We start from the raw sequence: 16,146 nt of genomic DNA, 5'->3' as shown, positions 1-16,146 counted from the left end.
ATATATATATATATATATATATATATATATATATATACACATATACAGTATATATATATATATATATATATATATATATATATATATATGTCATTCACATTGACGTCCCACTGGGGTGAGTTTTCCTTGCCCGTATGTGGGCTCTGTACCGAGGATGTCGTTGTGGCTTGTACAGCCCTTTGAGACACTTGTGATTTAGGGCTATATAAATAAACATTGATTGATTGATTGATATATATACACACAGTATATATATATATATATGTATATATATGTGTATATATATATATATATATATATATATATATATATATATATATATATATATATATATATATATATATATATATACATATACATATATACATATACATATATATATATATATATATATATACATATATATATATATATATATACATATATATACATATATATATATACACACACACACACACACACATGTATATTCATATATTACTCATTGTTAAAAGCGGCCCCCTGAGGGCAACCATAACTGCAATGTGGCCCTCAATGAAAACGAGTTTGACACCTGTGGTCTAGCTACTGCCACTGGTAAAGTTACTAAACATGTCAGACCTTAGTAAATCTAAAAGGCCTCGTTACCATTCTCAACTTATTCATGACAAAGCCAGGAAAAAAAACAGGATTTGTATCGGGGATGCCTTTGAAAGATGGAGACGATTGAAGGCGGAGAAGATTTTTTCATCCGACGCCAAACTTGCTAATTTCCTCCTTGGTAGGTAAGTCAGGCATTCACGTTTTCTTAATACTTGTAATAAACGGAAATGGACATTTTGTATTTAAACTATATTGTCCAATAGAGTCTATGACCTCCTTCCTGCAACCAATGCTTAGCATGCTATCCCGGTCAACGATACACGGACATACAGGCTAACAGTGGAAATATATGGCCGTTAGCCTGTATGTCGATGTGTCATCCAACTGACAGGGCAACATATATTTTGGACAAATAAAACTTATGTGGAGAGTGTCAGTGCCTATTTGCTTCTCAATATGCTGATACGCTGAGGAAATGGGTTCCAACATTAGCACGGCTTTCATCATGGCAATGTGAAACGTATGGAAACAGCCAAATCACATGATCAAATAATTCCTCGTTGGTGTTTGCATATTGTGGACTACATGTACCAAGTCATATGGCAATCTGACACGTTTGAAAGAGTAGCCTATAGGCATACCTTGGAAAAATGTCTCCTCTTTAGATTTGGGCGTACATTAGGCTGCTCTACTTATTTTCACCAGTATCACCATGGGTTGTAGTTGGTTTTAGTCTTTGTTTTCTGATATTACTGACAATAACCATATGATTGCCATTTGTTGTGATATTTTACGCAGGCAGGATGTACTTTTTCCTGAAAATAGCCTCATTTCTGTGTCAAATGTGTTGGTTAGAGATTTGTTATTGACAAAATGCTTGTCTATTCAGCTATTATGGTCCCAGCACCTCAACCCCTAGTAAGAGGCAACGGAAGTTTGAAGTTCCTTGGAGTAGCCCACTCCATCGAGCTGGATTCGGCCGCGTATCTGGCAACCTCGGTCAGGTAGAGGGGGAGGTGACTACAGAATTTTGACCGTGATTGCAGTACCATTTCTGGCTAGATTATTACATATGGCTAGGGTTGGGTATCGAGTATCGAGTATCGATTGGAACCGGGACTAACTTTCCGATTCTCCCGGAATCGTTCAAAAGTTTACATTTCGATTCCTAGTTTCGATACCCAGTCCGCCGACCGGAAAAAAAGAATAAGTCCGCCGACCGGAAGAAGAAGCTGCTGAATACCAACGAAGAAGCGCCCACCGCCGGAAGTGTTAGCATAGCCGAGCCTATGTAGCCGAGCGAGTCAGTCAAGCATGGATAGCGGGCGTCGGCGGTCGAAAGTGTGGCTTTATTTTACTAAAAAAAATGAAATATCGGCGAAATGTAACACGTGCGACAGGACTGTTTCGTGCTTAGGAGGGTGCACGTCGAACATGATGAAGCACCTCCGAGTTCATGTAGTTCAAATAAATGCGTGTCCCGTCTTCGACGCGCTGCGCCGACCGTCCTCCTCTGCCTCTTCCTCTGCCTCCGACGCCCAGCCTGGCACCTCGGTGACTGCACTGCAGTCCGAATCCGGTAAGTAAAACAATATACATGCAATAAATAATGTGTTTTGCGCCAACGTTGAGGCAGCTAACAAATTAGCCCGCGTATTTTTTCATAGACAATTTACAACCTGCTAGCCAGGCTCCGCGATGTGCTCAGCGTACTCCGTTCACCGTAGCGGCAATGGGGAAGATGTTGGTGTCACATACGGAAGAGTGCCACAGAAAGGTCACTGCACACATAGTCAAAAGACTGCATCCCTTTTCAGAGGTGGAATCTCCAACATTTGGGTTAGTTAAGCAATAAAGTTAGAGCTAAGCTAATTGATACTGGGCTAAAGGGTAACAGCAACATTACATGTTTGTTTATGTTTGCAGGGATATGGTGAAAACTCTCAACCCAAAATACATACCACCTTCCAAGGACTACCTGTCAAACACATTGATCCCGGCATGGTACAAGAAGAATCGGAATCGAGAATTGTCAGGAATCGGAATCGTTCGAATTCAAACGATACCCAACCCTACATATGGCTCCTTTACGTGTCTTTGAAATGACAAATATAAAGATCCAGTACAACAAGTGTAAAACAACAATGTTCACATTGGTGTCTTTCAACTTTTAACTTCAGAGGAACAGTGTCCTCTGTAGTGGACATCTTTGGAAAATGCTGAAAGTTAGCCGACAATTTAACGTTTAATAATGTAAACACCCCACAAATTCAAATTGATATATATTTTCCAGGTGATGGTTTTTCAAGTAGCTTCTCATATTACTACGCAGACCAAAGAGCTCGTGTTTTCACCGCGGTTGGTTTGTCTGTTAGCATCACTTTTCTTAAATGAAATTTTAATGAAACTTCAGGAAACGTCCGAACAAACAACCCTTTCCCGACCTCCCACACACTTATACTTAGACACACTTTATTGACTACCGCAGTATTTATAATACTGTTACACCCCTGAATAATAGTCACAACAATATATTTCAATAACAATAGCAGTATAAAAAACAATACAGTATTTTCGTTTAGATTTTTGTTTTCATTCTGTTTTTACCTTGTACACTTATTTTAACCCCACAGAGCAGGGATGTCAAACCTGCGGCAGGATAGGTTTGGTAAGTGTAAAAATAAACTGAACTGAAATAAACTTTTGTACTCAATGTCCAACTGGATGTCGCAATAGCAATTTTGTTAGCCAAGTAACTGGTTTAGCAAGAGGTACAAAGTAAAGCGGAGATGTGACTCCGCCCCCTTGACGCAAAGTAAAACCTGCCATTACATGTCTTCTGCTTCGGACACATCATGATTTGGCATCCTCATTTCCACAAAATGTCTTTGTCAAAAAAGGGAAAAGTAGACACAGGGTGCAGTGTCCCAAGAAAAAGGATCATCCTCCTATTTATTCACAGAGGTAAACAGGAAACCACACATCTGCCAGCAAGTTGTCTCTATAATGAGCATCATTAAAACAAAGCTAAGCAATAGCATCCTTAAGTTGTCTGCCACTCAAGATGTGACACATGATATTGATGGTGTGTGTGTGATTGTTTGTACCTTGATGTTACATCCATGATGTCGTTCACAACAACACAACAGATGAGATGTGTTGTGTGTGTGTGATTGTTTGTACGTTGATGTCATATCCATGATGTCGTTCACAACAACACAACAGATGAGATGTGTAGTGTGTGTATGATTGTTTGTACATAATGTTACATCCATGATGTCGTTCACAACAACACACCAGATGAGATGTGTAGTGTGTGTATGATTGTTTGTACATTGATGTTACATCCATGATGTCATTCACAACAACACAACAGATGAGATGTGTTGTGTGTATGATTGTTTGTACATAATGTTGCATCCATGATGTCGTTCACAACAACACAACAGATGAGATGTGTAGTGTGTGTATGATTGTTTGTACATAATGTTACATCCATGATGTCGTTCACAACAACACACCAGATGAGATGTGTTGTGTGTGTATGATTGTTTGTACATTGATGTTACATCCATGATGTCATTCACAACAACACAACAGATGAGATGTGTTGTGTGTATGATTGTTTGTACATAATGTTACATCCATGATGTCGTTCACAACAACACAACAGATGAGATGTGTTGTGTGTATGATTGTTTGTACATTGATGTTACATCCATGATGTCGTTCACAACAACACAACAGATGAGATGTGTTGTGTGTATGATTGTTTGTACATTGATGTTACATCCATGATGTCGTTCACAACAACACAACAGATGAGATGTGTTGTGTGTGTATGATTGTTTGTACATAATGTTGCATCCATGATGTCGTTCACAACAACACAACAGATGAGATGTGTAGTGTGTGTATGATTGTTTGTACATTGATGTTACATCCATGATGTCGTTCACAACTGCACAACAGATGAGATGTGTTGTGTGTGTATGATTGTTTGTACATAATGTTGCATCCATGATGTCGTTCACAACAACACAACAGATGAGATGTGTTGTGTGTGTGTGATTGTTTGTACATTGATGTTACATCCATGATGTCGTTCACAACAACACAACAGATGAGATGTGTTGTGTGTGTGTATGATTGTTTGTACATTGTTGTTACATCCATGATGTCGTTCACAACAACACAACAGATGAGAAATGTTGTATGCGTGTATGGATTGTTCTTGCTAGCTTTAGCTTCCTTCTTTCAAGCTGCCGTCTTCACATTGTTTAGTTCAGGATGTGTTTCGGGGATGAATAATTATTTTCCCAAACACATGTTCCTTCTCCTCACAATGACAACATTTCTCTCACATGTACGTCAATTTCCAGGATATTCTGCATTTAACACTGGATTTCATTTTATTGGCCAATTCTGTGACTCCGTACGCGTTTACGTGAACGCGGAAATGCCTCACATTTTTTGTTGGGTCTAGTAAATATTGATGAGGCATACTAGTGCCGTGTCAAGTAAAAAGTGGTAACCATGGTGGCATCTGAACGTCTCGTAGACGTGGTCTTGTTTTCACTCACTCATCCGTCACAAGAGTTTGCATGCACGTGGCGCAGCCAATTAATCGTTTCTCCGATTACAATAGCTTTACGATGGCGAGCAGGCGAAATAGAAACGTGATGAATTGTCCAGCCGTGGCGGTAACACAACATGAGCGCATGCGACTCCCACTCACCTGAATGCGAATGAGGTCCTGTGGTTTGAAGTCGTTGGGGGAGCAGCCGCACCAATCCACAATGTGCTTGTACTGGCATTTACAGCCCAGCTTACGGTTCCAGTTGGTCACACGGAGGTTATTGTCCACCAGGCTGTCGCACATGTGACTGTTGCCAAGCACCGTGTGGAAGAAGGACTGAGAACAGGCACGAAGGACAGTATTTAACATGAGGTTCTATTTTACTGCTGTCCAACAACTACAATGTTCTATCTAATGAGTGGTGAGAATTCAATTCAGTTAATAACAATTGACTATCATTGATTTTTAATTCCTATGATACAAAACCCAAAACCAATTTGGCACGTTGTGTAAATGGTAAATAAAAACAGAATACAATGATTTGCAAATCATTTTCAACTTATATTCAACTGAATAGACTGCAAAGACAAGACTTTTAAGTTTAGAACTGAGAAAAACGTTTTTTTTGTGCAAATAATCATTCACTTAGAATTTAATGGCAGCAACACATTGCAAAAAAAGTTGTCACAGGGGCATTTTTACCACTGTGTTACATGGCCTTTCCTTTTAAACATTTGGGAACTGAGGAGACCAATTTTTGAAGCTTTTCAGGTGGAATTCTTTCCCATTCTTGCTTGATGTACAGCTTAAGTTGTTCAACAGTCCGGGGGTCTCCCTTGTGGTAATTTAGGCTCAATAATGCGCCACACATTTTCAATGGGAGACAGGTCTGGACTACAGGCAGGCCAGTCTAGTACCCGCACTCTTTTACTAGGAAGCCACGCTGTTGTAACACGTGGCTTGGCATTGTCTTGCTGAAATAAGCAGGGGCGTCCATGATAACGTTGCTTGGATGGCAACATATGTTGCTCCAAAACCTGTATGTACCTTTCAGCATTAATGGTGCCTTCACAGATGTGTTAGTTACCCATGCCTTGGCCACTAATACACCCCCATACCATCACACATGCTGGCTTTTACACTTTGCGCCTGATGGTTCTTTTACTCTTTGGTCCACAGTTTCCAAAAACTATTTGAAATGTGGACTCATCAGACCACAGAACACTTTTCCACTTTGCATCAGTCCATCTTAGATGAGCTCGGGCCCAGCGAAGTGTTTCTGGGTGTTGTTGATAAATGGCTTTGGGTTTGCATAGTAGAGTTTTAACTTGCACTTACAAATGTAGCGACCAACTGTAGTTACTGACAGTGGTTTTCTGAAATGTTCCTGAGCCCAAGTGGTGATATCCTTTACACACGGATGTCGCTTTTTGAAGCAGTTCCGCCTGAGAGATCCAAGGTCACGGGCCTTGCCGCTTACGTGCAGTGATTTCCCCAGATTATCTGAACCTTTTGATGTGATTACGGAGCGTAGATGGTGAAATCCCTAAATTCCTTGCAATAGCTGCTTGAGAAATGTTGTTCTTAAACTGTTGGACAATTTGCTCAAGTGAGCCTCCTTGTTTGTGAATGACTGAGCATTTCATGGAAGCTGCTTTTATACCCAATCATGGCACCCACCTGTTCCCAATTAGCCTGTTCACCTGTGGGATGTTCCAAATAAGTGTTTGGTAAGCATTCCTCATCTTTCTCAGACATTTTTGCCACTTGTGCCAGCTTTTTTAAAACATGTTGCAGGCATCAAATTCCAAATAAGCTAATATTTGCCAAATATAACAAAGTTTACCAGTTCGACCGTTAAGTATCATGTCTTTGCAGTCTATTCAATTGAATATAAGTTGAAAAGGATTTGCAAATCATTGTATTCCGTTTTTATTTACCACTTACACAACGTGCCAACTTCACTGCTTTTGTAATTAGATTTATAATGATGATGATGAATTAGTCTGCATTAACACATTCATTTTGAAAGCCCTGGTTGTTTGTAAAGAATGTTGCTGCAGGGTGTGTTAACTGTAAAGGTTTTATAGTGAGTGCTTTCGTATCCTCTTTTGTTACACACAATTGCAAAGTCAACAGTATACAATAACTAAACAAAAGCAAAAATTTGTGTCTACTCCTCTTTGAAATCCTTTGCCCTCACAGACCTCCTGTGTTCAGGGAATTATTCATGAAGAACCACCCATTTATTCAAATAAGATGTGAATGCATTGGCCATCAGTTGTTGTTTACATGCTTGTTTGTGTCCATAATTCATTTATACACCATTCCCTTACAAGAAATAACAGCAATATTGCTAGCTTGCAATCACGTGACTTATAAGCACTTCTGGGTTTCAGGCGATGGTCTAAACTTATGAGGCTACTGTTTATTTACCTGCATCTTGAACGCATCATAAAAAATCCCCTCAGCTCCCCCCAAAATGGATTAACTGGCTGGAATAAAAAAGACAATATAACAAACATCCATAAACATGGACGCATGTGAAAAAGTGCAATATATTTATCTGTACAGTAACCTATTTATTTATTTATTTATTTATTTATATAAGCACCTTATTGCTTTTTTATCCTGCACTACCATGAGCCAATGAAATTAAATTTCGTTCATATCTGTACTGTAAAGTTATAATTTGAATGACAACAAAAAGGAAGTCTAAGTCTAATCAGTGCAGATTTGGGCCTGTTTTGAAAGCCATCATGAACAAATATTTAAAATGGGATGTAGTGGATTTTTACACTCTTAAGAAAAATAATGTTTGAAAGATTTAAACCATTCATCATCACCAAGAGGTTACTGCTCCCTCACATCATTTGACACAAGGATTTAAATAAAAAAAGATTGGAGGCACATCATGTCTTTACATCTGAGGGGTCCACAAATTAAACATCAATCGGTGAAAGACAACGATGGACTTATTGGTGCATCTCTAAGTAACGTATTTGATTGACGTAACGAGTGCCGTGCTGCTGTGATGGTGACGCTAAATGAGAAAACGTTTGTTTGCAGTTGATTTCCTGCTACAAATATTAGTCTCATCCACTTCATGTCTGCAGTTGTTTTTATGCTGTGAAGTTGATATTTTGTCTCATTATTTATCTGTTTAGCAATGTTTGCTAGCGATATCAAGTTTGAGTATATGCTAGTATACATATTTATTAATACTATGAAGGATATTTTCTTCATGCTAACAAATATCACCAAAGACACTATAATGTGGTCATCCGTGTAGAATTAAGATCTAGTCTTTCCTGCACAACAACAACTAAGCTTTTAGTTTGTTATGAAATAGGACAATGAAAATATGGTGGATTGGGCCAACAATCACAATATTTATTACTAGGACTTAACATGACGTTAGTTTATTTGCACAAGCAGGTCTTCTAGGTAAATTTAGGCATAGCAGCCACAAAAGAACACAAACTAATCGTCCTTTCTCTACGTTTAGTTCTGCTCTCTAACACTACTACAAAAAAGACGATTGCATCACAGAAAGTTTCTCAAACAAATCAAATGTTCAAACAAGCATTTTACAAAGTGATCACTGCAGACACGAGCATGGTCCGATTGTATTCCACTAGATGATGAAAGGGATATTTTAACAGCCATTTTGTTTTTCCCTGACTATTACCTTTGTGAACCACTTCTTTCTGGACTCTTTCCTATGTCTCTATTTGAACGACTGGAACACCCAAGAACAAAACAACATTACGACATTGTTTGCTTAACTCTACACTCACTCTCACTTGTTTTAATGCTACGCTCAAGCTGCTCGACCATCGTGTCAATTATCATGTCAATTATGTCGATTATCAATAAATTATTCTATCATTTATCATGCAAATTATATCAATTATGTAAATTATATCTATTACGTCAATTATCATGTAAATTATATCAATTATCATGTCAATCATCATGCCAATTATTATATCAATTATCAAGTCAATTATGTCGATTATTAAATCAATGATCATGTTAATTATAATATCAATTAGCATGTCAATTATCATGTCAACTATTATATCGATTGTCAAATATGTCAATTATCATATAAATTATGTCCATTATGTCAATTATCATGTCAATCATCAAGCCAATTATTAAGTCAATTATGTCAATTATCATGTTAATAATAATATCAATTAGCATGTCAATTATCATGTCAACTATTATATCGATTATGTCAAATATGTCAATTATCATATAAATTATGTCCATTGTCAATTACCATGTCAATTATCATGGCAATGATCGTGCCAACAACTATCATGTCAATTGTTATGTCAATTATGTCAAGTATCATGTAAATGATATCAATTATGTCATTTATGATGTAAATTATTGTATCAATTATGTCAATTATCATGTCAGTTATATCAATTATCATGTCAACTATGTCACTTATCATGTAAATAATGTCAATTACCATGTCAATTATGTAAATTATCATGTCACTTATGTAAATCACCATGTCAATTATCATGCCAACAACTATCATGTCAATTATCATGCCAATTATTATGTCAATTATGGTGTCAATGATCATGTCAATTAAAAATGGATGCAACCCAGCAAAAAGGGACACTTCACCTGCAGTGTCCACTATTTATTTCACACTCACGCTGCTTGATTTGTTTTTTATCAAAAATTACTCAATCCATTTTAACTCACTGAACTGTATCGGATGGAACCGTTTTAAAACAATGAGGTGGTATGGTCAACCCCAAATATGGAAGGACTGGTGACATTGTCACCATGTGAGACAGGTGGAAGAAGTTAAATGTCATGGTGGTGTGTCCACTCACCTCAGCAGGGAGCAGAGCGTAAGAATAGAACTGCTTCAGCCCCGACACCAGGTCATCCTGGGAGTTGATGACATAGTCCACGAAGCGGCGGGTCAGTGCAAACCAATCCGAGCCACCGGAGACTTCCAGGCCATCTGGGATGGTGCGGACTCCCAGGCGCCACATGTGGTTGTCACACTCATGGAAGAGTCGATCCAGGCCCTGCTTCTTGATAAACCTTGAAGACCAAGAACACATTCAGTTTGTTATCCAGCGTTTGGTGCTCACTCTACTCTTTCCAGGAACTGGACATTTGACCATCATTCTTTACTTCATTGCTGACACACTGTGCAGATCTTCATTAGTAGTCAGGGCCTATACCGATTATTAGTAGTCAGGGTCGATACTGATTATTAGTAGTCAGGGCCTGTACCGATTATTAGTAGTCAGGGTCGATACCGATTATTAGTAGTCAGGGCCTATACCGATTATTAGTAGTCAGGGCCCATACCGATTATTAGTAGTCAGGGTCGATACCGATTATTAGTAGTCAGGGCCCATACCCATTATTAGTAGTCAGGGCCGATACCGATTATTAGTAGTCAGGGCCGATACCGATTATTCGTAGTCAGGGCCGATACCGATTATTCGTAGTCAGGGCCCATACCGATTATTAGTAGTCAGGGCCGATACCAATTATAAGTAGTCGGGGGGATACCGATTATTTGTAGTCAAGGTCCATACCGATCATTAGTAGTCAGGGCCGATAACGATTATTAGTAGTCAGGGCCGATACCGATTAAAAATACCAAAAAAAGCAAGATTAAATATAACTAAATAAATTAAAGAACAACTAAATCCCATAGGAACCGAACGGACACCACCAAAAATGAGAAAAACAAACAAAAGTACCAAGAAAAGCAAGAATAAATACAATTAAAAACATTAAAGGCCTACTGAAATGAAATGTTTTTATTTAAACGGGGATAGCAGATCCATTCTATGTGTCATACTTGATCATTTTGCGATATTGCCATATTTTTGCTGAAAGTATTTAGTATAGAACAACGACGATAAAGTTCGCAACTTTTGGTACTGAATCACATAGGAACCAAAAGGAAATAACCAAAAATTAAGAAAACAGACAAAAATATCAAAAATAGCAAGATTAATACAACTAAATAAATTAAATAACTAAATCACATACGAACCAAAAGGAAAGAACAAAAAATGAGGAAAACAGACAAAAATACCAACAAAAGCAAGATTAAATATAACTAAATAAATTAAAGAACAACTAAATCACATATGAACCGAAAGGAAAGAACCAAAAATTAGGAAAACAGACAAAAATACCAAGAAAAGCAAGATTAAATATAACTAAATAAATTAAAGAACAACTAAATCACATATGAACTATAAGGAAAGAACCAAAAATTAGGAAAACAGACAAAAATACCAAGAAAAGCAAGATTAAATATACCGGTAACTAAATAAATTAAAGAACAACTAAATCACATAAGCAAGGAACCAAAAATGAGGAAAACAGACAAAAATACCAAGAAAAGCAAGATTAAATATAACTACCGGTAAATCCAAAATAAAGAATAACTAAATCACATAGAAACCAAAAGGAGAATAAATATTAACTATTATGTTGAAAAATTTTATCAACAAAAAAATAAATCAAAGGAAACAAAACTAATGAATAACTAAACGAAATAGTGCTCTAAATAACTATTATACAAAAGAAAATGTGTGTAAATATTTACTATTCAAATACAAAACATATACTTCACTATCTATTTATTTTGTACATACTAAATACTGGTATCATATGTGTAAATAATTACTAGTCACATACAGAACTTATTTACTTTACTATTTATTCACTTTTATAAACTAAATACTGGTATTATATGTGTAAATATTTACTAGTCACATAAAAAAACGTATCTACTTCACTATTTATTTATTTATTTATATATACTAAATACTGGTATCATGTGTGTAAATATTTACTATTAACATACAAAACTTATCTACTTCACTATCTATTTGTATATACTAAATACTGGTATCATGTGTAAATATTTACTATTAACATACAAAACTTATCTACTTCACTATTTATTTATTTGTATATACTAAATACTGGTATCATATGTGTAAATATTTACTATTAACATACAAAACTTATCTACTTCACTATTTATTTTTATATACTAAATACTGGTATCATATGTGTAAATATTTACTATTCACATACAAAACTTATCTACTTCACTATTTATTTATTTTATATACTAAATACTGGTATCATATGTGTAAATAGTTACTATTCACATACAAAACTTATCTACTTCACTATTTATTTTTATATACTAAATACTGGTATCATATGGGTAAATATTTACTATACACATACAAAACTTATGTTATTTATTTTTATATACTAAATACTGGTATTATGTGTGTAAATATTTACATACAAAACTTATGTACATGACTATTTATTTACTTTGTACATATTAAATACTAGCGCTTGTCTCCCTCTATGTTGTGATATATATATATATATATATAATATGATGAATGATATATGGCCATACAGACTTCAGGTTCGAGGTGATTGCCACTTATTGGTGCTCTGTCCACTTCAAGTCCATGAGTAAACATTGTTAAATGTCACAGAGCAAATAAGACAATATATTGTGTTTATCTCCATGTTGAGAGGAGTATAAACTAGGGATGACAGTACCAGTAGGTGTTGGCCCACCTCATCAAACTGCACCACGCTCCACCGAGCAACAAGCCTGCTGGCGTAGGCTCGGTACTACTTTCCAAGTGTGGCCTTGGGACTGTTCAGCTTTTAATGCTTTGCACTTTAAGGCGAGACCACTCACCGGGCGTTCTCTCTGCCGTGGGATTTGAGAAAGTTCTTGTCTCTGTGCTGTGATAGGAAGGCCACCAGCTCATCGTTGGTCCTGAGGGGTTACAGAGCGCAGGAGGAGTTTAGGGACCCTAAAAGTGTCGCACTTCACACAAAAACCAACCATGCAACCTTTAAAGCCAACATACACGTGTCCAAAGTGTGGCCCGGGGGCCATTTGCGACCCGCAGCTAAGTTTTTAACGGCCGGCGGCACATTCTAAAAATACTACTACGAAAAAAAGCATAAAAGGTGGAATAAAAGAGTGAAGTGAAACTTAACAAGAAGAAGTTGCAATTTTGACTCTAAAAACACAAAACTGCCATGCAGGCTGTTTTTGTCTTTAAAACTGTCATTGCTCTAAAAAATAATAATGAATCAAAATCAATGTTATGAATTATTGACATATTTAAGGCTCCAATTACTTCACATCAAATATTACACTTTGACATTTTTTATGGGAAAATGTTACATATTTTGTGTTTTTACCATTAAAAAATACAAAGTTTTCTATGACAAAAAAGGACATTGAACAAACAAACAAAAAAACAGGAAAAAATAGAAACTTATAATCAACGGATAGATCTAAATTTGATCTCGAGATTCATGTGTTGAAAGTAAAACAATAAAAAAATCGTATTTTTAACACTTTTATTGAGTGGGGCCCTTTTGGATCTCTGAGAATTTTGGTGGGACTTTTTAAACTGTCATTGCTCAAAAAAAATATTAATAAAAATAAACGAATTTTGGGGAAAAATATTGCACAATTTGATGTTTTTGCCGTTAGAAAATACAAGTTTTTTATGACAAAAAGGACATTGAAGAAAAATAAAACCTTATAATCAACAAATAGATGTGAAGTTGATCTAGAGATTTATGTGTGACTTCATTTTAACACTTTTAATGAGTGGGAACCTTTTGAATCTCCAAGAATTTTAGTGCGATTTTTTTTTTTAAACTGTCATGACTCAACCTTTTTTTTTTAAAATCAAAAATCAACGTGAATTATTGACCTATTTAAGGCTCCAATGACTTCACATCAAATATTGCACTTTTACATTTTTTTTTAATGGGAAAATGTTGCATATTTTGTGTTTTTGCCATTAAAAAATACGTTTTCTATGACAAAAACAGACATTGAACAAACGACAAAAAAAAAAGAAAAAAGAAAAAGAAAATTATAATTAATGGATAGATCTAAAGTTGATCCAGAGATTTATGTGTTGAAAGTAAAACAAAAAAATATCATCTTTAACACTTCTAATAAGTGTTAAAGATAAGCCCTTTTGGATTCCTGAGAATTTTAGTAAGACTTTTAAACTGTCATTGCTCAAAAAAATAATAATGAATCAAAAATCAACGTTGTTATAAATTATTGACATATTTAAGGCTCCAATGACTTCAGATCAAATATTCCACTTTGAAATATTTTGGGGGGGAAATATTGCAAAATGTGATGTTTTTGCCATTTAAAAATACAAGTTTTCTATGACAAAAAGGACATTGAAGAAAAATAAAACCTTATAATCAACAAATAGATGTGAAGTTGATCTAGAAATTCATGTGTTGAAAGTAAAAGAATAAAAACTCAAGTATGACTTCATTTTAACACTTTTAATGAACACTTTTGAACCTCCAAGAATTTCAGTGGGATTTTCTTTTAAACTGTCATGACTCAAAAATCAATGTTGTTATGAATTATTGACCTATTTAAGGCTCAAAATGACTTCACATCAAATACTACACTTTGACATTTTTTATGGGAAAATGTTGCATATTTTGTGTTTTTGCCATTAAAAAATGTTTTCTTTAACAAGAAGGGCATAAAAGACAACCAACTAATAATAATAATAAAAATGTGTATCGGCAGATAGATCTGAAGTTGATCTAGAGCAGGGGTCACCAACGCGGTGCCCGCGGGCACCAGGTAGCCCGTAAGGACCAGATGAGTAGCCTGCTGGCCTGTTCTAAAAATAGCTCAAATAGCAGCACTTACCATTGAGCTGCCTCTATTTTTTAAATTGTATTTATTTACTAGCAAGCTGGTCTCGCTTTGCTCGACATTTTTAATTCTAAGAGAGACAAAACTCAAATATAATTTGAAAATCCAAGAAAATATTTTAAAGACTTGGTCTTCACTTGTTTGAATAAATTCATTAATTTTTTTTACTTTGCTTCTTATAACTTTCAGAAAGACAATTTTAGAGAAAAAATACAACCTTAAAAATTATTTTAGGATTTTTAAACACATATACCTTTTTACCTTTTAAATTCCTTCCTCTTCTTTCCTGACAATTTAAATCAATGTTCAAGTACATTTATTTTTTTTATTGTAAAGAATAATAAATACATTTTAATTTAATTCTTCATTTTAGCTTCTGTTTTTTCGACGAAGAATATTTGCGAAATATTTCTTCAAACATATTATGATTAAAATTCAAAAAAATTATTTTGGCAAATCTAGAAAATCTGTACAATCAAATTTAAATCTTACTTCAAAGTCTTTTGAATTTCTTTTAAAATTTTTGTTCTGGAAAATCTGGAAGAAATAATGATTTGTCTTTGTTAGAAATATAGCTTGGTCCAATTGTTATATATTCCAACAAAGTGTAGATTGGATTTTAACCTATTTAAAACATGTCATCAAAATTGTAAAATTAATCTTAATCAGGAAAAATTACTTATGATGTTCCATAAATTATTTTTTTTATTTTTTCAAAAAGATTCGAATTAGCTAGTTTTTCTCTTCTTTTTTTCGGTTGAATTTTGAATTTTAAAGAGTCGAAATTGAAGATAAACTATGTTTCAAAATGTAATTGTCATTTTTTTCGTGTTTTCTCTTCTTTTAAACCGTTCCATTAAGTGTAAATATCATTAATTATTAATAATAATATAGAGTTAAAGGTAAAAAGAGCAAATTGGCTATTTCTGGCAATTTATTTAAGTGTGTATCAAACTGGTAGCCCTTCGCATTAATCAGTACCCAAGAAGTAGCTCTTGGTTTCAAAAAGGTTGGTGACCCCTGATCTAGAGATTTAAGCAATGAAAAAAAAATTATCTAAGACTTATTGTTAACCTTTCTATGACTGAGGGCAACAATAAAGGTAAAAAAAAATCGATATATTGTAATGGTTTTAAAAATGAAAAACATAGTTTTTCAGTGGCAGAAGTTTGGACAGCCCTGATTTAAAACTTTCTGTCAGTTT

The 16,146-nt window shown here is 35.2% G+C and overlaps 1 protein-coding gene across 3 annotated transcripts in view; it reads right to left on the bottom strand.

The window, feature by feature from the left end:
- Positions 1-16,146, bottom strand: part of LOC133642811 (xylosyltransferase 2-like) — a 71,478-nt gene that overhangs the window by 10,378 nt on the left and 44,954 nt on the right. For all 3 annotated transcript variants that reach the window (XM_062037206.1, XM_062037205.1, XM_062037204.1), the window contains 3 exons: positions 12,915-12,995; positions 10,030-10,246; positions 5,321-5,497 (listed from right to left, as the gene is read on the bottom strand). In XM_062037206.1, coding sequence (XP_061893190.1) covers positions 5,321-5,497; positions 10,030-10,246; positions 12,915-12,995 — 475 coding nt within the window. The remainder of the gene's footprint in view (positions 1-5,320; positions 5,498-10,029; positions 10,247-12,914; positions 12,996-16,146) is intronic.

This window comes from Entelurus aequoreus, linkage group LG25 (genome assembly GCF_033978785.1).
Source record: "Entelurus aequoreus isolate RoL-2023_Sb linkage group LG25, RoL_Eaeq_v1.1, whole genome shotgun sequence".
NCBI classification, from domain to species: Eukaryota; Metazoa; Chordata; class Actinopteri; order Syngnathiformes; family Syngnathidae; genus Entelurus; species Entelurus aequoreus.
The sequence above is the reverse complement of the archived record's forward strand: the minus strand, read 5'-3'. Positions and strand labels throughout refer to the sequence as shown.